Raw genomic sequence first — 22,341 nt, forward strand, 5'->3', positions numbered from 1 at the left:
TTTTAAAGCGGGTGTTAGGGTGTTCAGGGACCCTAACTGGCTCAGAAAAAGATAAATAATGTTTATGGCAATATTTTCATGTTCCGGGTATAATCCGGTTGTTCGGTTGGATAGTAATCCGTTAATGCGCTTAACAAAGGTTTTAAATGTCGTCAATACCATTTTTAGTGACACAACTTATTCCCGACACTTTGGAAGGTGTCTAGTAATATTTTCTCATGTTTTGGCACTTTATTAGCTAGCCAGAGGCTGAATTGTTCGTTAAAGTGCTGTGTTTTGTGCTTAGTGTACATTTTAGGCACATCCAGTCATTGTAACTTATTCCTAGAGACGCAGTTCTATAACCCTTGTATCCCTACACTCACTATGGGTGTAGTAAAATCTTTCTGGCTCATACAGGCCTTAGAGGCATTATCTGCCTGATGCTGGCTTTATCACCATGTTCAATAGGTTATCCGTTCATGGTGTTACTGTGCTTTCGTGCATCATGTTTGTCACTAGAGTTCAGTATATAAATAATGTAGTGACGGTATGTAAAGTATGATGCAGGTATGTACAAGTATCAGTGTAACACCCCAAAAATGTTAGTAGGATAATAAATACAAATAAATAAAGAATGTAACTTGGTTAATGAAACATGACTAAATGGTAGCTAGTTAATTGGTAAAGCCTAAATTAAAACACTTTCTCAAAGTAGGAGGGACTAAAGTGTAATTAATAAACAAAAAGGGGTTTTAATTAGTAAATGAAGAAACACCTATGTCTGGTGTTTGGGTCGATCGAACAAGGAGCAGGAAAGAGGGTGAAAAACCCTAAACTCAAGAAATCAAGAAATTGAAGCTTAAATCACAAGAAAATTCGATGCATGAGCCCCTTTTTGCGAAAATCTAACCCTAATTAGTGAAGTGGTAAGTTCAATTTTCTGAAATTGTGACTTGTTGAGTGTGGGGTTAAACCCAATCTCGATTCCTTGTATCAATTGTAAGAAAATCTGAGTTAAGATTGCTTTTTGAACAAGAATCATGCTTGATTTTAGGTTGTATGAAAAGTGTAGTGAAAACCCACCTTGTAAAGATTATGTTACTAATAGGAAGTTCATAAGGATTATGATCATGTGTTAGTTGATATGTGAATTTGTTTGTGATGCTTGAATGCTAGATAAACTGATTTTAGGATGGAAATTATGTGAATTCAAAGGAAGGTGATTCTTGTGTTGTGATGAACTAGTAGGAACATGCTTAATAGACTTGTACCTTGTACCTTAAATATGATGCCTACCAAGTGTTCGATGAAATGCCTAAAAGATGAATGTATATGAAAATAGTAGAAACAATTGATAAACTAAGTGAAAGAATGAATGTTCTAATGTAGGCGTAAAAGAAGAAGGTACAAGCACTAAGAAAGCGGAAGGAGCACAAGATCGAGGTATGTTTCGTTGCATACAAATCCTTGTTATATTTTCTATTTATACAATTTGATGTAGAACTATCCTTGTATAACAAATGCGACAAGTAGCAAGAAAGTGACAAATCCCTTGTGGATTTGGGTATGCTAACGAAAGTGGTGTTAAGCAATATATCTTGACCGATTGAAATTAAATCGTGTCAAGTAAAGATGAACGCTATCCGTTCTAACGGGTAGTTTTGAATGCCATAAGGAATGTGAAAGTTATAATCCGTTATGCGGATAGAACGAAGAATAATATGTATGCTTAGCTCTCAACGAGAGTGTTTATGCTAACCCAATTAAACGGGTCGAATATGTATGCTTAGCTCTCAACGAGAGTGTTTATACTAACCCAATTAAACGGGTCGAATATGTATGCTTAGCTCTCAACGAGAGTGCTTATGCTAACCCAATTAAACGGGTCGAATGTGTATGCTTAGCTCTCAACGAGAGTGTTTATGCTAACCCAATTAAACGGGTCGAATGTGTATGCTTGAATCTCAATGAGGGTGTCTATGCCTAACCCAATTTTTATTTGGGTAGTCGAATGCGTAAAAGTAAGAATGTTTTGTAAGAATAAAGCTTAAACGAAAGAATTATGATTTAACTAAGTTGATAACTAACCTTTTAAAATGTTGATTGTTAATGTAGGTAAAACTCCGCTATAGGCGATTTGGGGACATGGAGCGAGCACGTGATCAAACCTTATTATACCAAGCGCTTCCGCTAGTTTATATGCATGCTTTTGGGTCCATGTCTTGTTACTTTGTTAAATCTTCTTAAAAGTCTTATACTTGAAAACTTGTTGTTTTTATTTGGGGTAGTTTAATGTCGAAAAGGGTCATATGTGAATGTGTCTATTATGTCAAAAACAGGGGGCATGTCCGTTTTACAAACGGGTCATGCCCAAATTTTGTAAAAATTTTTATTATGTGTCAAGTTGATATTTTGATGTCCGAAAAATCATTCTTTTGTAAGAAATCTAACGTTATGGGAAAGCGGACCTAACAAGTTGGTATCAGAGCCAAGGTTTGAGGGATTCGGCAGAAGTCTTAGTGCTCGAACTCAAACCAATGGCTCGTGCAAATGTGCTCGCTCCAAGATCGCCAAGGAGGTAAAATTTTAAACATTTGTTTAATATGAACATGTATAGTGCGCTACGGGTTAAGAATTGAGATTTATTATGTTAAGAAGTGTTAAGATGGGTTAAATGAGAAGTCCCGGGACCCGGGAAGCTGAAAACGGACCCGGAAAACAGTCGGAACACCCAAAAATCAAGCTGCAGCGTTTTGCAAAACGAAGGGCCGTCGCCGACGGGTACCCTCCCGTCGCCGACGCCACCCCCTTGCCCGACGACCTAACCGTCTGCCGACGGGGTAAATTGGCCGACGGCCATTTGCAAAGCCCGTCGCCGACGGGTTGGTGAGCCGTCGCCGACGGCTTGTCTGATCCAGCCCACGATTCTCTTTAATTTTTATATTTTTATTTAACGGGACTTCCCGGGAGCCGGATTCATAATTCTGTCGGGTCAATATGGGGCAAAATAAGCATGTAAGGAATAAATAGATAATGATGATGGTATAAAACCATTAAACGTTGAACGAAATGTGTGTGAAGATATGAGACGAACGACGAATGTATGAAATAAAACTCAAAATGTAAGAACGAGTATAAGTGACACGGATTGATGAATAATGATATGCTAAAGCCTATGATCCGTAATAAGTGTAAACATGATTTTGTGTAGATGGCCGATGCAAGAAATGTTAATGATGATAATGATGATAACAATGATGTGGTTAGACAAGAAGCATTCGAGAACAAAGTTACGGAAGTAGCGGAAGGGGTTATGCAAGCCAATCTTCCACGGTTGGCCCAAGAAGTAGAAAGCCGAGTTCTGGGGGTTGTGGATGCTATGATGACCAGTAGGTTCGAAGAATTGAAAGAATTAATCGAAGGATCCAATGGTAGAGGTAAGGAAAGAAGGTGCACTTATAAGGATTTTATGGCATGCCATCCGACGACGTATGACGGTAAAATCGACCCAGTTGAATGTCAAGGATGGGTCTCGAATATAGAGGCGGTGTTTATACGGAGTCGGTGCGTTAAGGAGGACCAAGTGATGTTCGCCACCGGTTTATTAACCCATCAGGCGAAAGATTGGTGGGATGCGCACAGCAAGGAAGTAGGCGAAGATAGGCTGCAAGTTATGACTTGGCAAGAGTTCAAGGGGCCCTTCATGAGATATCATTGCCCTCAGTTGGCTATCGACAAGATTCAGGAGGATTTCTTACGCCTCCGGCAGAAAAACGAATCAGTTAATGAAATATCAAACACTTTTATGGATAAGATGAAGTTCTGTGGGGATTTGGTAACAACCGAAAGAATGAAGATAAATCGTTTCTATGGCGTGTTAAAGGCAGAAATTAGAGAGTTCATCACTCCCTCAAAATGTGAAACCCTCGAGGAGCTCATTAATTTAGCACGGGATAGAGAGATCGAGATTAAAAGGAAAGAAGAGCGCGGGGAAAAGAGACCGAGTGAAAAGGGTGCAAGTTTTAGTCCATCTAAAAAGGGGAAGTTTCAGGACCAAGGAAGAAAGGGTAAGTCGAAAGGTGGGATATCACCATGCAAGACTTGTGGGAAGCTCCATACCGGAGAGTGTTTGTTAGGCAAAAAGGGGTGCTTCAAATGCGGTAAGGAGGGGCATTCGTCTTATCAATGCCCGAACAACCCAAAGACTTGTTTCAACTATTTTGAAAGGGGGCATATCAAGTCGGAATGCCCAAAGATTCAGCAAGAGACAAAGAAAGAAGATAAGAAGCAAGAGGGTTCTAGGGCAAAAGGGAGAATGTTCCAAATCACATCTGAAGAAGCCAAATCCCAACGAAATGTGGTCTCAGGTATCTTTCTAATAAATTCCATACCGGTTTATGTTTTGTTTGACACCGGAGCCACTATGTCGTTTATCTCTAGTGAAATCGTTCAACATCCTTTCTTTAAGATTGAACGAATGTCGATGCCCTTAGAAGTAGAAATAGCAGATAGAAAAAATTATTTGCTGCACGAAATATGTAAGAATTGTAAATTAACCATTGAGGATGAGGAGTTTTCCATCGATCTCATACCTATGATCTTGGGGGAATTTAAAGTAATAGTGGGTATGGATTGGATGTCTCAAAACCACGCGGAGATAAATTGTGAAACCAAAACTATACTTCTCCAAACTCCAAGTGGAAGACGATTAAATGTACAAGGCGAAAGAAAGATGGAAGCGAAGTTATGTACTCTCGTTCAAGCTACCAAGTATGTGCTCAACGGAAGTAGAGCATATTTAGCTTACGTGGTAAATACTCAACAAGGCTCCCCGAAGCTTGAAGATGTTGAAATTGTGAACGAATTTCCGGATGTATTCCCGGAGGAATTGCCGGGACTCCCGAGCGAGCGAGAAGTGGAATTTAATATCAAATTGAATCCGGGTGCGAAACCGGTCGCGAAGGCTCCCTATAGATTAGCTCCCCACGGAAATGCGGGAATTAATGACACAATTACAAGACCTCTTAGACAAGGGCTTCATACGCCCAAGTGTGTCGCCTTGGGGAGCGCCTGTCTTATTTGTTAAGAAGAAAGACGGGTCGATGCGCATGTGCATCGACTATAGGGAGTTAAATAAGCTGACCATAAAGAACCGCTACCCTTTACCTAGAATTGATGACCTTTTTGATCAGTTACAAGGGGCGAGTTGGTTCTCCAAGATAGATCTGCGATCGGGGTACCATCAAGTTAGGGTGCGAGAAGAAGACATTCCAAAGACCGCATATAGAACCCGTTATGGACATTATGAGTTTTTAGTTATGTCCTTCGGGTTAACTAACGCGCCGGCGACATTTATGGACCTTTTGAACCGTGTATGTCGACCCATGTTGGATAAGTCTGTGACCGTATTCATAGATGATATTCTGGTCTATTCACGAAGCAAAGACGAACATGCAGTGCACTTGCGTGAAGTACTTGAAGTTCTCCGTAAGGAGAAACTCTACGCAAAATTTTCAAAATGCGCCTTTTGGCTCAGGGAAGTGTAGTTTCTGGGGCACGTGATAAATTCGGAGGGTGTTTTAGTTGATCCTTCAAAGATCGATGCTGTAATGAAGTGGGTTTCTCCGAAAAACCCAACAGAGATAAGAAGTTTTCTGGGTCTTGCGGGATACTACAGAAGGTTCATACAGGATTTTTCCAAGATAGCCTTACCCTTGACCAAATTGACAAGAAAGAAAGAGAAGTTTGTGTGGGGAAAAGAACAGGAGGAGGCTTTTCAAATGTTAAAAGAGAAACTATCACATCCCCCGGTCTTGACATTACCAGATGGAACTGAAGACCTGGTGGTCTATTCAGACGCTTCACACCAGGGATTAGGTTGTGTTCTAATGCAAAGAGGAAGAGTTATCGCTTATGCTTCACGACAATTGAAGCCACATGAAGTGAACTACCCAACCCACGATTTAGAATTGGCAGCGGTAGTGTTCGCATTAAAGAGTATCCATCTCCCCTTCGAGTGAAATCCATGAAGATGACAGTTACGCCACGATTACTCGAGACGATACGCGAATCCCAAATAAAGTCGCTCGGAGCGGAAGACCTGAAGAAAGAACGATTAAAAGGTGTGATCGATAATTTAGAAGAGAAGTCAAGGCCGCTTTGCTCGATGAGGCACATAAATCTCGATATTCGGTCCATCCCGGGGCTACAAAGATGTATCGGGACTTGAAAGCCAACTATTGGTGGCCGGGCATGAAGCGTGACATAGTTAAATACGTCGCGAAATGCTTAACATGCTCCCAAGTGAAAGCAGAACATCAAAAGCCGTACGGGAAATTACAACCCTTGGAGATACCGGTATGGAAGTGGGAGGAACTAACGATGGATCTGATAACCAAACTTCCTAAAACAAAGAAAGGGCACGATACAATTTGGGTAATCGTAGACCGACTTACAAAAAGCGCTCACTTTCTACCCATCAAAGAAGCTTACTCTTCCGAGAAGATGGCAGAAATTTATATGAACGAGATCATATCCCATCACGGAGTGCCTGTGTCGATTGTCTCGGATCGGGACACTAGATTTACTTCTCGTTACTGGTGAAAGTTTCACGAGAGTGTGGGTACGAAATTGCACATAAGTACCGCCTACCACCCTCAAACTGACGGCCAGTCAGAAAGAACCATTCAAACACTTGTTGATATGCTGAGGGCGTGTGCCTTAGATTTTGGGGGAAGTTGGGACGACCAATTGCCACTGGTCGAATTTTCTTATAATAACAGTTACCATAGCGGTATTCAAATGGCACCTTACGAGCTACTATACGGGAGAAAATGTAGGACTCCCGTATGTTGGGGTGAAGTAGGACAAAGAGAGCTTGCACCAAGTGATTTAATAGCGGTAACGAATGAAAAGATTGAAATGGTTAGAACAAAGTTGAAAGCAGCCCAAGATCGGCAAAAAGCTTATGCAGACAAGAGAAGGCGTCCTATTGAATTCCAAGTCGGAGATTTTGTCTTGCTAAAAGTATCCCCATGGAAGGGTATAATCCGTTTTCGCAAACGGGGTAAGTTAGGTCCTCGTTACATTGGACCGTTTAAAATCTTAGCTCGGGTTGGAAGGGTTGCATATCAATTAGAATTACCGCCTGCTCTAGACGGGATTCACAATACCTTCCACGTGTCGCAATTGAGAAAGTGTCTTGCGGATGAGACAGCACTAGTACCTCTTGATGATATCGAGTTGGACGAAGGGTTAAATTATGTCGAAAGACCCATAGCCATTAAGGACTTCAAGGTGAAGAATCTCCGCAACAAAGCTGTTAGACAAGTGTTGGTACAATGGCAGCACCGAAAGGGTTCAGATCTCACATGGGAAGCAGAAGATGAAATGAGGAAACACTATCCTTTTCTTTTCGGTATGTCAAATTTTAAACTAGTTATGTGCGCAGGTTTCGAGGACGAAACCTCCTTTAAGGGGGGTAGACTTGTAACACCCCAAAAATGTTAGTAGGATAATAAATACAAATAAATAAAGAATGTAACTTGGTTAATGAAACATGACTAAATGGTAGCTAGTTAATTGGTAAAGCCTAAATTAAAACACTTTCTCAAAGTAGGAGGGACTAAAGTGTAATTAATAAACAAAAAGGGGTTTTAATTAGTAAATGAAGAAACACCTATATCTGGTGTTTGGGTCGATCGAACAAGGAGCAGGAAAGAGGGTGAAAAACCCTAAACTCAAGAAATCAAGAAATTGAAGCTTAAATCACAAGAAAATTCGATGCATGAGCCCCTTTTTGCGAAAATCTAACCCTAATTAGTGAAGTGGTAAGTTCAATTTTCTGAAATTGTGACTTGTTGAGTGTGGGGTTAAACCCAATCTCGATTCCTTGTATCAATTGTAAGAAAATCTGAGTTAAGATTGCTTTTTGAACAAGAATCATGCTTGATTTTAGGTTGTATGAAAAGTGTAGTGAAAACCCACCTTGTAAAGATTATGTTACTAATAGGAAGTTCATAAGGATTATGATCATGTGTTAGTTGATATGTGAATTTGTTTGTGATGCTTGAATGCTAGATAAACTGATTTTAGGATGGAAATTATGTGAATTCAAAGGAAGGTGATTCTTGTGTTGTGATGAACTAGTAGGAACATGCTTAATAGACTTGTACCTTGTACCTTAAATATGATGCCTACCAAGTGTTCGATGAAATGCCTAAAAGATGAATGTATATGAAAATAGTAGAAACAATTGATAAACTAAGTGAAAGAATGAATGTTCTAATGTAGGCGTAAAAGAAGAAGGTACAAGCACTAAGAAAGCGGAAGGAGCACAAGATCGAGGTATGTTTCGTTGCATACAAATCCTTGTTATATTTTCTATTTATACAATTTGATGTAGAACTATCCTTGTATAACAAATGTGACAAGTAGCAAGAAAGTGACAAATCCCTTGTGGATTTGGGTATGCTAACGAAAGTGGTGTTAAGCAATATATCTTGACCGATTGAAATTAAATCGTGTCAAGTAAAGATGAACGCTATCCGTTCTAACGGGTAGTTTTGAATGCCATAAGGAATGTGAAAGTTATAATCCGTTATGCGGATAGAACGAAGAATAATATGTATGCTTAGCTCTCAACGAGAGTGTTTATGCTAACCCAATTAAACGGGTCGAATATGTATGCTTAGCTCTCAACGAGAGTGTTTATGCTAACCCAATTAAACGGGTCGAATATGTATGCTTAGCTCTCAACGAGAGTGTTTATGCTAACCCAATTAAACGGGTCGAATATGTATGCTTAGCTCTCAACGAGAGTGTTTATGCTAACCCAATTAAACGGGTCGAATGTGTATGCTTGACTCTCAATGAGGGTGTCTATGCCTAACCCAATTTTTTTTGGGTAGTCGAATGCGTAAAAGTAAGAATGTTTTGTAAGAATAAAGCTTAAACGAAAGAATTATGATTTAACTAAGGTGATAACTAACCTTTTAAAATGTTGATTGTTAATGTAGGTAAAACTCCGCTATAGGCGATTTGGGGACATGGAGCGAGCACGTGATCAAACCTTATTATACCAAGCGCTTCCGCTAGTTTATATGCATGCTTTTGGGTCCATGTCTTGTTACTTTGTTAAATCTTGTTAAAAGTCTTATACTTGAAAACTTGTTGTTTTTATTTGGGGTAGTTTAATGTCGAAAAGGGTCGTATGTGAATGTGTCTATTATGTCAAAAACAGGGGGCATGTCCGTTTTACAAACGGGTCATGCCCAAATTTTGTAAAAATTTTTATTATGTGTCAAGTTGATATTTTGATGTCCGAAAAATCATTCTTTTGTAAGAAATCTAACGTTATGGGAAAGCGGACCTAACAATCAGAATTCAAGTAGCAGTTCATCAGTAATTTCAAGTAAGCACAGTAATTAAGCAGCAATTAATTATTAATTAAACCGTACGGATACCTGGTTTAGTGAGGGTTGTCACATTTCGGCCCGGGCTTTATGGGTGGTGGCCTTGGGAAGGAGCCCTTCACCCTCTCAGTAGCCAATATTTCACTTGAGGTTTTGGTGAGAGGGGTGAAGCTGTCAGAGTAGGGGGATGGGCCACTTCCCCGTGGCCTATATGGGGAGTACGAGAGCATTGCTCTATCATGCAACATTCTATCAAAAGCAGGTTTTCTTGAGTAAGGTGTACCTTTTTCGGGAGGTTTTGCAGCCGTGGTGAGCCTTCGGGGTGTGGTGTCCATCTCCTTAGCTTTGCTAACTGTGTCTTTACCCCTGACAAAGGCTCTGACTCTATCCATGAGGTTGTCAAACGAATGTGGGAATTCCTCCCCCAGCTTCTCGCATAGTTGTACATGTTTTAACCCGTTAATGAAACTGTTGATCTTCATGACCTCCGGGACGTCCTTGATATTCATGCTTTTCTTGACAAACCTCTCCATGTATTGGTCAATTCGCTCATTGTCCCTCTGTTTTATGTGTAGAATCTCGTTTGGGTTCTTGACCACTTTCCTCTGCTGACCAAAGTTTCTCAGAAATTTCTCACTCAACTCTTCATAGCTGTCGATTCCTCTGGGGGGGAGACTGTCAAACCAGAGCCTTGCCCCCTCCGTCAGGGTCTGCACAAACATGTGGCACCAAACCGGCATGGGCCACCGCCCCAGTTGTCCTGCACCTCTGAAGGCATGGAGGTGGTCCTCGGGATCTCTAGTCCCGTCATACCTGTCGAAGTTTGGAGGTAGCTTTGTCTCCAGCGATCCTTCTAGTGAATTTCGAAATTTCAGCTAAGTCTTTAGGGAGGTAGGGTTGATCCAGACCATCACCACCTTGACCTCCTTCTCCATTTCTTTCCCTTTTTCCTTCTTTCCTGCAAAGAGATCCTCCCTCTCTTCCGAGGACATCTGCCTGAGGGCAGTCATGAATGTTTCCAGTGGGTCACTACCACTGCCCTTTTTTGTGGGTCTACCCCTTCCTGGTTGGAAGGTGTGTCGAAGGACAGTCTAGCCCTGAGGCTGTTAAGCTTTTCTTGTCTCTCTAAATCTTCGAGGCACTTTTTTAGCTTGTCCTTGTGCATGGCGACAAAATCTGGAGTGATGGTTTCCTCTCTTTTCAGAACTTCCACTTGGTTTTCGTTTTCTTCTTCGTGGGTTATGTCTCCTTTTGTGACCTTATCATGGTCGTTCTGTACCGTCTGGATGATACGTGAACCGGGTGGAGTAGCCATGTTGCTGTTTTTGAAACAGGTTATCTTTGACGTCGGAGTTCAGTGTGGAGACACCATTCCGGCTGTGTCCCACGGATGGCGCCAATGTCGAATACCCGAATCCCTGCTGACGTTCAATGGGGTCTTCGCTGACGTCAAGATATCCCGGCCTTTGTTGCTACAAAAAAGTAAACCGTTAGCCTCGTCACGGAGGGCCCCGGAAGGGGGATCCGTGACCAAGCTCCGGCGTGAGAATAAGTAAACTTGTCGGAAGACCTGAGGAGTTTATCCCGATGAGTATGACCACCGGGATGCTTCCTCTAAGGTGTGAATCCAATAAATGTGTGTAGAATGTTGGTCGGAATGAATGAGAGGGGAGTAAATGAGAGAGTGTTAAATGTGATTCCTTTCGAGAGTCCGTCTCATGATCACTCCTTGCTTTCCTTATATAACCTGCATGCCTTATCTCACATGTGTGATATTTAATGAGATGATCCAACGGGTTTTAAGGGTCTTTGGGGAGCTCAGACACGTGTCTGACTCCGAACGGTAGGATGACTATCTCATTTAATGTTTGCGGCTGGAGAAGTATAAAGCCAGCCGAGATACTCTTCATATCGGACATTAAATGCTGCCTGCTCTTTCTGAATCCTCTTTTCCCGCTTATTTTCCCATTACCACAAACAACTATTATGCTTTTTTTAAATGTTTGTAATAAAATTGAAAGATAAAAATGATTGAATAATTTAATTGGTCAAGATATTAAATATCATGTAAAAGAATAGAAAAAAGAAAAACACATAAAATACGCGAGCACTAATAAATTTATCGTGTTATGAATATCTAGTAAAATTATAGAAAGACCTAACCATATAATTTTCACAATGCTTTGTGTTACTTCTCATTTTTCTAGACACCGGGAACTACAATTAAAACGTAATTGCGTAAATTTCACTACTAGAAAATGACGCAGTCATGTGATACGTACATATATCATAGTTATGTTAGTTTCTTTCATTCATGTGATTTTCATCATTCGAGTACACGTGTCTTTTTTCTAATATAATTTTTATAAAATATATTAAGTTAAACTTATCTCATTTTTTTATATAAATATATCACAATATTTTTAACAGAATTTTCTTGATTCAAACTTTTTATGTACCAACAATATATACTTGCTTCAGTGCCAAGTATACTACTACTCTACACACACACACATGTGTCTATATGTATACACACGTATATATACATTCACCCTTTAAAAAAGTCACAGATCATAACTACCAAGTGTGTGTGCGCGTGAGAGAGAGAGATGAGTAAGAACGTCCTTTAGAGAGAGAAAGAGGGATTGTATGTATGAAACAAATCTTGTTCTTGCTAAAGATCACTTCTTTACCATATAGTTTCTTTTCTACTCATCACATTACCCTCTTCTTCTTCTTCTTCTTCTTCTTCTTCCCCAATTTCCCAAATCAAATTAGGGTTCATAAACAATTTCCCATTTGGGTTTTATCCCACATTCCTCTGCCCCTTCAAAATTGGAAATTTCTCTTAGTTCTCAACTTCTTTCTGCTAATTTTCATCTGGGTATATTGGATCTTGAACAAATCTTGAAAAATGAATGAAGATCAAGAACAAAAGTGTCACATTTGCAGGTTTTGTAAACAGAGTTTCTCTAATGGCAAGAAGCTTGGAGGTCACATGAGGCGCCATTTAGCGTTAATTGCAGCCTGTAGAAAAATGGGTAATGATCAAGAATCTCAAGAATCTGTTAATGGTGAAAAGGGTCTTGATGGTTTTGAAAATGATGATCAAATGATCAAGAAAAGTGGAGGTGAAAAACAGAGTGTTCAAGAAACTGATCAAGGGGATGTTAATGATGTAATGATCAAGAAAAGTCAACAAGAAGTGGAAGTTGACCAAGATTGTAAGGGTAATAATGTGTATGTTTTAAGAGAGAACCCGAAAAGATCTTGGAGGGTTTCGAATTCGAGCAAAGGTTATTGTAACATTGTTAAGAAAAGATGTGATTCAAGAAAAGAGTCAATGAAGCTGAGTGTGTGTGAGAAATGTGGTAAGAGTTTTAATTCAGTGAAGGCTTTGTATGGTCATATGAGGTGTCATTCAGTTAGAAGATCTAAGGTGTTTGATGAACCATCTGTGATGACGTCATCAATGGAGCATGATCATGATGGTTGTGATGATGGTGAAGTAGCAACTCCAGTGAGGAAGAAGAGATCATGCACAAGGTACAAGTCTCCTAAGCCTAATGATCATATTACTAGGTTGAGTTCTTTTGATGATGATGATGAAGTTGAAAAAGGGGCTATTTGCTTGATGATGCTTTCTATGGGAGTGAGGGATTTAGATGAGGTTAAATTGGTAATTTCAAGTCAAGCTAGATTGATGAGTCATCAAAGGAATGTTGAGTTTGAGGTTTCAGTAGATGGGTCAATGGGTTTGAAAAAAGATTTGATTTTTGGAACTGGGTCGGGTCAAGTTAGTCCGGGTCGGGCCGGGTCAACTCTGGTGAAGTACAAATCAGTTGAGACAACTGGGTCATTTGATAAAGATTTTGGGGACATGGATGCTACTGATTCTGACATTTCACTTGAGTTGAAAAGGAGATCAAAGGCCCATAATTGTCCAATTTGCTTGAAGGAATTCGGGTCGGTTCGGGCTTTGGGTTGTCACAAGAGGGTCCATGCCAATGCTGAAAGAAAAGTTAAAGAGAAGAATCATGATCCAGATGTTCATAGACTTGTTAATCCGGATCTTGACTTCTTTAGGGGGGTGTCAACAATGGTGTTGTGGGGGCCATAGTAATATCATATCAAGTAGTAGTAGAGTGACATTCAAGATCATGTCTTGTTCAATTTTTTTTAGTTTCATCTTGTGTGTAGATGAAAAATAATATGTTTTGAAAGAGAATCTTTCTGAACAATTATCATGTTTCAAGTCTTAGAGCATACAGAGTGGGGAGTGGGAAGAGGGGAATACAATCCCGGGCCGTAGAGAAAAATCTCTAACCGATAATACTATTTTCCTGATCTCTTGGAATTTTTCCAATTCACCGTTCGGTTAAGTTTTATCGTTTTTCACCGACTCACATTTTGGTGAAGTAAAGCTAACATCTATTAAATGAAGAAAAGCATATGTAATAACACCATGTGTGGTTTAATATATTTGATTTAACGTATGATTATGATATGGTATGTATGAATGGCATATAAACTATAAAAAAGATATGGTGCAAAAGTGTGAATTATGATGTTTTAAAAGTCATTATGAAGTTATTGACTCACAAAGGATTTATGGTGGTGAATAGGTCACATTGGTTCTGATCAAGGAGATAGGTGTTGTTTGTTTTTTAAGAAAAGTACTTCACAACCTCTTTTTCTTTTCTACGCAGATCACACGCAGACGTAGGGATCTGGAGCGTGTTTATTTTTTAGAAGACAAATCATTCAAAAAGCTCTGCCTGACCACTTTTTGGTGCAGACATGGACTACCATCTTCTCAACTCTTCTAACCTCTTCACAAAACACACAGAACCCTAACCCCTCCTCCACCTCCCTTCTTCTTCCCTGCCATCGCCACCACCTCTCCTCCCACATCACCGCCGCCACCACCTCTCCTCCCACAGCCCCGTCGTGCTGCCGCCACCACCACCACCCCTCCCCCAAACCGCAGCCGCCACCACCTCTCCTCCCACACCCCCGTCGCGCCGCCGTTCGTCTCCTCCTACAGGCCGCCGCCGCCACCACCTCTCCTCTCCATAGATATCTTGCACCGGACAGTTGGCACAATCGTTATTCAGGCTAGTGGTTGTGCTTGTAGTAGATCCAGCGGCGTCGATGACAACTATGCTCTACTGTAGCGGTATTCTTCCTCAATATACCATTCTTGAGAGGTTGGTTCATCATGGTGTGTTTTTTTATGACAACCCTTTCTTTAATTTTATTGTTAACTTATTGAGATTCAACATGTTGGGTGTAATTCAGATGCTAAACTTCAACTTTTGTTTTTTGATTTCATGATTTGGGTTCTCTGTTTCTGTCACTAGGACAATGGTGGTAATTTTTGTTTATTCATTCAGATGCTAAAGTTCATTTTTTGTTGAATTAGCATCTGGGTTTACTCACTTATGATTTGATTATATGGGTTTTGATTATGTTAATAAGTTGATTATAGGTGTTGAAATTCTGAATTTTGATTATGTTAGTAACTTGATTATAGGTGTTTAAATTCTGAATTTTGATTATGTTATTGTTAATAGCTTGCAGAAGTTATAAAACAAACAGTCTTCTTCTTGCAGACTGCAGAGGTTTGGTCCACCTCTTCAGCTACAGATGTCTGCAATGTAGTCCGCAGACTGCAGACGTTTTACCTCTGAAAAAACAAACACCACCTAAGTATCACAATGGTAAATGTGATCTTTGTGAAATTATATTATCTGTAGGTGTAATTGAGTTGAGTTGCTTGTGAGCTATTTGAAATAGGTTTGCTAAAATTTTATATCGAATGACCTTAGACAAGCTTGAACTTTTAATGAGGCTCATTTAATAAATAAGCCCGAGCTTTGGATATCAAGCTCGAGCCGGCTCATGAGCCTAAACGAGCTTTTATCTATATAGTTTTTATTCAATATAGCTAAATATATTTAAATAGTAATTATTATTATACCCAAAATTATGATCAAAATAACTTATATATATATATATATATATACACACACACACACACTAGATTATTGTACCATGTATTACACATGTTGATAAATGTAATGTTATATAATTAATAATAAGAAAAGTTATGTTTAAAAAAAACATATGCATTGCAAGGTTAAATAAACCCGTATCTATCTACTATACTAAAAGAATACATCTTAGCCACATGGCATATTCTTAGCAAATTATTTTGATGTTGTGGACATCCTCTTAAGCCAGAGAATTCCCTCTTGGGCGGGATTTTTTTCTTCTATTACGCACGCTCTCTTTTTCTCTTCAATCAAAAACCCTAATTCTCTTTTCCTTCAATGACCGCCCCTTTTATCTTCACAAACCATAATATTCTTTGTTCTCTCATCCAGCCTTCTCTGTGGACTGTTTCGACGATGTCGGTGTAGGTTTGGATGCGACTGTTTCTACAACTACGGTGTAGGTTTGGATGCGATGAAAACGAGTGTGATGACGGCACAAGGGAGGTTTATTCAGCAGTCGATGGGAGAGGCGTCGACGGCTAGGGTTGGGAATTATCTGCCGATAACTCATGGACATTTGAATTTGCTTGCGTCACTTTCCGGTCCTCCGCCACAATCTTCGAACAACAAAGATGATGATAACCACTGAATTGTTCTTTAACCGGTATTGCTTGCTGTCGATATATATATATCTATATATAAATATGCATGATGTTTGTGTGGAAGATTTGTGAAGGCTAGGGTTTAGGTGTGATTTTAGGGTTTCTGCAATTTGTTAAATTGAAATTGAATTAAAATCAAGGTATGTTAGGTTCTAGAGTTGTTTTTGGTCACTGCTTTTTATGTCTATAACATGACAGGGGAACATTAGCTGGAGGGACTGCAGAGGTTGTGGTTAATGACCTTCATCTTGCAGCAATAAAGGATGAGTTCACTCGCCACAAATATCGTGAAACTAGCAACACATGTCTATTTTGTTACAGGTTTGTGATGTTTAATGGTCCTAATGCTACCAAAATCCATTGATTATTTTACTGTTGAGGCTTTATTTCTTTGTGATGGTGCTATTGTTGTTACTTTTTATGCCCTTGTGATTTGTTTTGGAAGACATTCTAATTGCTAATTAAACATTTTGTTGTTAGTGGTTTTACAGACATTGAATGTTACATTTCAATGATTAGAACTGAATTGTTTTAGCCAAAAGCAGGTACTGTAAACGCCCTATACTTTTGTTTAATATGGATAGGGATTGGTTTATTTAGAATTTATATCGAAAAAACGAAACCTGTTAGTTACATCTTATGCAGTTTTATTAAAATTAATAGGAACCTGTAAATAAGCGTGAGCTACTTTAGTTTAGTTTCCGAATTAAGCATAAAGTTTGATATTTTTTTATAAACGTAAAAGAGGGACGGCATATTAGAAAATGCTATCATCACTTGATATGAACAACTTAACTTGCAATGCCATTTATTTTTATTTATTTAAAAAGCAATGCTATTTGTTTGCTCATATGCTACCTATGCAGACATGTTATCTTCCTAACCCACTGTCATTTAACAAGATTTAATTTTTTTGATGCATGTTTTTTTCGGATGCAGATTGTTGGTGGTAAATAGGCAGATAAAATTGGTGGTTAACAAGTGCTCGATTTTGGAGTTGTTTGGTGGTCGATTGCAACAGTTTTGACACCTATTGCCGCCAGACTAGGGCTTCCATTCTCACAGTTTACACTTTTCCTCTATATGTTATGGGCATCATTAGGGTGCCACGTAGGTGGACGCCATTGAGGGTGTGGGGTGCAGGCCTTGGTGGAATCACAAGTGTCGGGGCGTTCTATGCAGGTGAGGCGATGAATGATGAAAGCGAAAGGCGCTATGAGGCATGGTCACCCCAACACAAGGGCATGGAACTTAGATGTGAAAGCCCTACTGTTTAGTGTTCATACTGGTGCTGGATTGATCATACTTGAGATACAGCCTGTTAGGAAGGTAATTCAAAAGAACCTTCTGTTATGATTATAACTTTGGTGCTGCTTTTTTAAGATTCTTATTGTAAAAGTGTTAGGTTTTATATAGTTGCAATTTTTTTTTCTTGATTAGATGGCTATTTTGAAGTGTTAATTTTTGGTTTCCTATGTGGCGGATGAATTAAGCGGTGGTTGTTTGATCAGAGTTAGTTAGGTGAAAATTTGTTGTATGTTTCTCGATTACTCATATATTATGAAGTGTTAATTTTAGTGTTTTTTTTTGGTCGGGTGAATTAGGGTTTTAGTTTGATCAGAGTTAGTTTCATGAAAATTGTTTGTATGTTTCTTGATTAGTTGGCGAAGTTGATGTGTTCATTTTAGTTGATGTGTTCATTTTTAGTTTTTTTTTTTTTTCCAGGGTGAATTAGAGTTATAGTCTCATGAGTAATAGTTAGGGGAAAGTTATATATATGTATGTTTTTGGATGAATTGGCAATTTTAAAATGTTAGTTTTAGGTTGTTTTTGCTTGTGGACGGTGAATTGGGGTTTTTGTTTGATCGGAAGTAGTTAGGTGATAAGAGTTTGTATGTTTCTATAGATTAACTGGCAATTTTGAAACATTAGTTTTAGGTTTTTTTATTTGTGGTGGGTGAATTAGGGTTTTAGTTTGATCATGATTAATTAGTTAAGTGTTTAGTTATTTGTTTATTTTTGGGTTGAAAATCTATATTCTACATATTTGTTTTGATTAGTTGAAGATAGCAAGAAGATGAAGAGATACATGTGCCGCATAATGAGGTTGTGGAAGGATGATGAATGTTCTGAACACGGAGTGTCGCTGGACCAGAAGACCTTTAACTCAACTACAAACATCAAGTTCAAACAATTATAACCCCAGTAACGTTTGAATCTTTTCAAGTTATTTAACGTTATCTATGAGTAACTCTCTTTTTTAATACAAATTGTTTGTTTTTCTTACATATGTCAACTTTAACATTTTAGGTTATCAAGTCGTGTTTGATGTTAATAAACAATGTTCAATGTTTGTTTCTTACCAATATCTTTATATATGCCCTTACATACCTCCATATACACAACGTTTGTGAATAAAAATCTAATTAGAAACTTAATCCAAAATGAGATTTCGTAAAAGTCATGGGTGATAGTTTCGTTATTACCCGTCTTCTCTCATGGTCAATTGTATGTTGTTCTATCAAGGGTAAAAAAACGAAATGGAGTCAAACTACTAATACTTGACAACAATGGTAAATTTAAAGATGAAACAACTAATGTGGTTTATAAAGAGATTTTCAACGAATTGTGATCGTTGCATATTCACGTATTTAAATTTGCCATCGTAATCTAATCTATTCGGTTGTCTTTTACCGTATATAAAATCATAATATTTAATGTCAGTGGTACTATTGAAGAAATTTTCTTTTATCAACCCGTGAAATTCGCGGGTTCTTAAGCTAGTATAATACTAATAGAATAAGATATAATGTAATTTGTTAATATATATAGTCAAGTATGTATTTAAGGAAATGAACATTGGTGAGATAGTGAATAAAAATTGTTAAGCCAATTTTCAAAACTTTATATCTTTTAAATGTGTATTAGCTTTGAGTTTTTCATACCACCTATTTTTATTATTCAATGAACACATTGTAATTTTACCATTTTTACCATCTAACATTCTAACAACATTAAATATTTAAACTTTTTTAGAAATCACTCATAAAAACAATGTTCATCATTATCCTTTATTTTTATTTTAATATTTTAACCAACATAAATTTGGTAAAACTTCAAGTAAAAAATATAAGGTTATATGAATAATTAATAATTAAATTCATTTGTAATAAGCATCTTTAATTAAAATTAAAAGTATAATTATCTGTAATTAAGTAGAAGAGAGGCGGGAACCAAAAAATAGTCAATAGATGATACATGTTCTCCATTATTTTCTTTTATTATAGATTCAAAATGACATTTTAGTCCCTGTGGTTTGAGTCATTTTGTCAGTTTAGTCCAAATGTTTCATTTTTCGTCTGTGGGTCCAAAAAAGTTTCACCGTTGGCATTTTAGTCTACTGGGTTAACTTTATCTATTTTTTCTGTTAATGAGAAGGGCAATTCAATCATTTTATATGCAATGGTCAGTTTACAATCTTTACAAGTTTAACCATATAAACATCGTTCAACACAACTTTACAAAGAAAACCACACATCATTGTAAACCCTAAACATTCTATTCAATACAAACAATATTAAGAAATCTAATTCTGATGTTATGATACGTACACAAGGTTTTTTTTTTTTAAACAGCAACACAAGTTAAGTATTTATACCAATACTATTTCTTGTTTTGAGTGAATAATTACATAAAACATAACATACAAGATATACAATGCTTCTAAAATTACATTTTTGGAAATAAGAATCACCAACCTTACATATATATACATGGGGAGGTTCACTTGAGAAGAAACTTCTTAAAAAAAAAAAATTAATCTAGATCCTATATTTTTTTATCAATGGTTATGAATGAAGATATTATTTTTGTCTACTTTTAATTAATGTTTTAATTACTAAGGGTATTATAGACAATTTGATGTAGAATATTAATAGATATTTTAAAGAGTTACTCAAGTCTCATTAAGAGCATCCATAATAGAGAGGTTTTTTGATGTTTTTAAAGAGAGAGAAAGTGATGTGGAGGAGAGAGGGTGTGAGGTGGAGAAGAGAGAGTGTGGTGATTAGGGGTGGCAATCGTGTCGGGTTGATGGGTTGGCGGGTTGACGGTTTACGGGTTGGCGGGTTGGTGGGTTGAAATGTTCAACCCGAACCCGACCTATATTATTATTCGGGTCAAAGATTTCAACCCTAACCCGACCCATATTAATTCGGGTCAACCCGAACCCGGCCCGTTTAACCCATATTTTTAAATGAGTGATATAAGTTGACGATTTATAAACGAGTTGTTCGGTTTTAAGCGGGTTATCGATAACATGTTTAATAATGAGTATGAGTGTGATAAATAAATAATATAATGTTTCAAAATTAACATTATTATAACTAACCTTGTAAAATAGAAACCGAAAAAACAAAATAAAATATATAACATGTTTTTTTATCTAAATAGTTAAACGGGTTAATGGGTCAACCCATTTTTATACGGGTCAACCCGAACCCGACCCGTTTTTAATACGGGTCAACCCGAACCCGACCTGTTTTTTAAACGGGTCGTGTTAGTTGACCCAAACCTGTTTTATTCGTGTCGGGTTCGGGTCGGGTTAACCGGTCGTGTCAAGAATTGCCGCCCCTAGTGGTGATGCATGTGAAGAAAAATGAGAAAAAATGAAGGGAGCCCATGGCTTTATAGCCTAGTGGCATCTTGGGGGTGAGATAAGGCTTTGGACCATAGGTCCTGGGTTCGATTCTCACAAAGGGGGTTCTCCCATATTTATTGGGTTTTCTCCTGAATTGGTGTATAGGCATTATGCCTAGTGGAGATGGATATGCTCGGGTGGTTCCGCTTGTGGCACGATGATACTCCAGTGGTCCGTTAATGATCCAAATTTGTCGTTCAAAAAAAAATGAAGGAAAGAAGGTTATGTGAGTGTGATGTAGGAGAGAGGAGAGATAATATGTGTTTTTGTGTTTGGGGTTGGGGGGGGGGCAAGAGAGAGAAAGAAGGGGATTGGTTAGGCAGGTGCAAACTAGACACCCTTATAAGACTAGAGGGTATGGGGGCCGGCAAAGGCCCGGCGCCGGTCCCCCACACCGCCCCCTGGGCTCGGCTCGGCAAGATCGACTCCCCACAGACTCTTTTCAATTTTTTATAGCCGTTACAACGGCTCTATTTTAATAAAAAAATTCCTTTTTAAATTCAAATAAATACCCTCTATCTAATCCATTTTTATACAATTTTCTCCCATTCTTCTCCCATTCTCATCCATTTTTATAAAAAAACACTCCCTCTTTTTTATACCATTTTCTCTAATCATGCATCCATTCAACCCAAACAACCCTAACCCGAACAACCCCAACTCGAACAATCCCAACCCGAACCAACCTAACTTTTTTTCGACTCCCGCTTACACTCCGACTATGGATCCTTCATGAGGGTCTCCGCAATTTACGTTTTCGGGTTTCCAACAAACACCCAACGCCTTCTCACAAATGTCCCAAGTTCAACAAATGCAACAATACCAAGCACTCCAACAAATCATGCAACGCAACTCGTTTGAACAACTCCAATCGCAACCGCCAACTTCCCAACTGCAACCCCCGGTTCAAGTTGATGATGATGATGAAGAAGTCGTCCCCGAATCGCCACCGCAAGAGCTCAAGCACAAAAAAAACAAGTGGAAGGGGAAGACGGTTGAAACCGTACCCGAAACCGCGCCAAAAAGCGGTTCGAGAGCAAAGGCGAGACCTTGGACGAAAATAGAGGAGGAGGCGCTAGCAATGGCGTTTGTTAAGTCCTCTACTTGCCCGATAATCGGTATGAACCAAAGTTTGTTTTTTTAATTTAAATTTAAAAAGATTCATTTTTTTTATTTTTACTAATGCATTTTTTTTAAATTTAGGGAACAACCAAACGGGTAGTAGTTTTTGGAAGGCGACAACGGAAAGATTTAACGGGATTATGAAGCATGGCCCGGCTCGTTATGTCGAATATGTCTCGGGAAAGTGGCATAAAATGAGCAAGACCATCAATACCTTTAACGGGTATTATAACCAAATTTACACTTGTCCTCCTAGCGAGAGTAACGACGAGAACATTCTTAACCTTGCTATAGCTAAGCGGGACTCTCAAAATTCAACGCCTTTCCCGCACCTCCTAGCATGGAACGTTTTAAAGAAAGAACCAAAATGGAAGGCGGTTCCAAATGATGTCGCAACCGCCAAACGGACTAAAACTTTCGAGTCCGGAAGTTATAGTGCGGGAGGCTCCACCGCTCGTTGTTAA

The 22,341-nt window shown here is 38.6% G+C and overlaps 2 protein-coding genes and 3 long non-coding RNA genes across 5 annotated transcripts; all 5 read left to right on the forward strand.

The window, feature by feature from the left end:
- Nucleotides 1-778: 778 nt before the first annotated feature.
- On the forward strand, nucleotides 779-2,194 carry LOC110920975. Its single transcript, XR_002582049.2, has 3 exons — nucleotides 779-908; nucleotides 1,372-1,425; nucleotides 2,098-2,194. It is a non-coding gene; the product is annotated as an uncharacterized LOC110920975 (long non-coding RNA).
- Nucleotides 2,195-6,783: 4,589 nt separating this feature from the next.
- On the forward strand, nucleotides 6,784-7,563 carry LOC110924076. The gene is made up of 2 exons (XM_022168117.1): nucleotides 6,784-7,399; nucleotides 7,556-7,563. Exons 1-2 carry the CDS (start codon nucleotides 6,784-6,786, stop codon nucleotides 7,561-7,563), a joined length of 624 nt encoding a protein of 207 aa, XP_022023809.1.
- A 118-nt stretch (nucleotides 7,564-7,681) lies between these two features.
- On the forward strand, nucleotides 7,682-9,198 carry LOC110920809. Its single transcript, XR_002581928.2, has 3 exons — nucleotides 7,682-7,811; nucleotides 8,275-8,328; nucleotides 9,000-9,198. It is a non-coding gene; the product is annotated as an uncharacterized LOC110920809 (long non-coding RNA).
- A 7,188-nt stretch (nucleotides 9,199-16,386) lies between these two features.
- Nucleotides 16,387-18,426, forward strand: LOC110921074. Its single transcript, XR_004886920.1, has 3 exons — nucleotides 16,387-16,601; nucleotides 16,996-17,385; nucleotides 18,117-18,426. It is a non-coding gene; the product is annotated as an uncharacterized LOC110921074 (long non-coding RNA).
- A 3,122-nt stretch (nucleotides 18,427-21,548) lies between these two features.
- On the forward strand, nucleotides 21,549-22,341 carry LOC110924077 (glutathione S-transferase T3-like). The gene is made up of 2 exons (XM_022168118.1): nucleotides 21,549-21,873; nucleotides 21,959-22,341. The coding sequence occupies exons 1-2, from the start codon at nucleotides 21,549-21,551 to the stop codon at nucleotides 22,339-22,341; spliced, it is 708 nt and encodes a 235-aa protein (XP_022023810.1).

The sequence above is a fragment of the Helianthus annuus genome, chromosome 17 (genome assembly GCF_002127325.2).
Source record: "Helianthus annuus cultivar XRQ/B chromosome 17, HanXRQr2.0-SUNRISE, whole genome shotgun sequence".
NCBI lineage: Eukaryota > Viridiplantae > Streptophyta > Magnoliopsida > Asterales > Asteraceae > Helianthus > Helianthus annuus.

Bases quoted from the DNA above. Each gene is read 5' to 3' on its own strand.
- LOC110924076 (XM_022168117.1), top strand. From the start codon at position 6,784: ATGGCACCTTACGAGCTACTATACGGGAGAAAATGTAGGACTCCCGTA.
- LOC110924077 (XM_022168118.1), top strand. From the start codon at position 21,549: ATGTCCCAAGTTCAACAAATGCAACAATACCAAGCACTCCAACAAATC. The intron at 21,874-21,958 runs GTATGAACCAAA...TTTTAAATTTAG, and splicing joins CTCTACTTGCCCGATAATCG to GGAACAACCAAACGGGTAGT.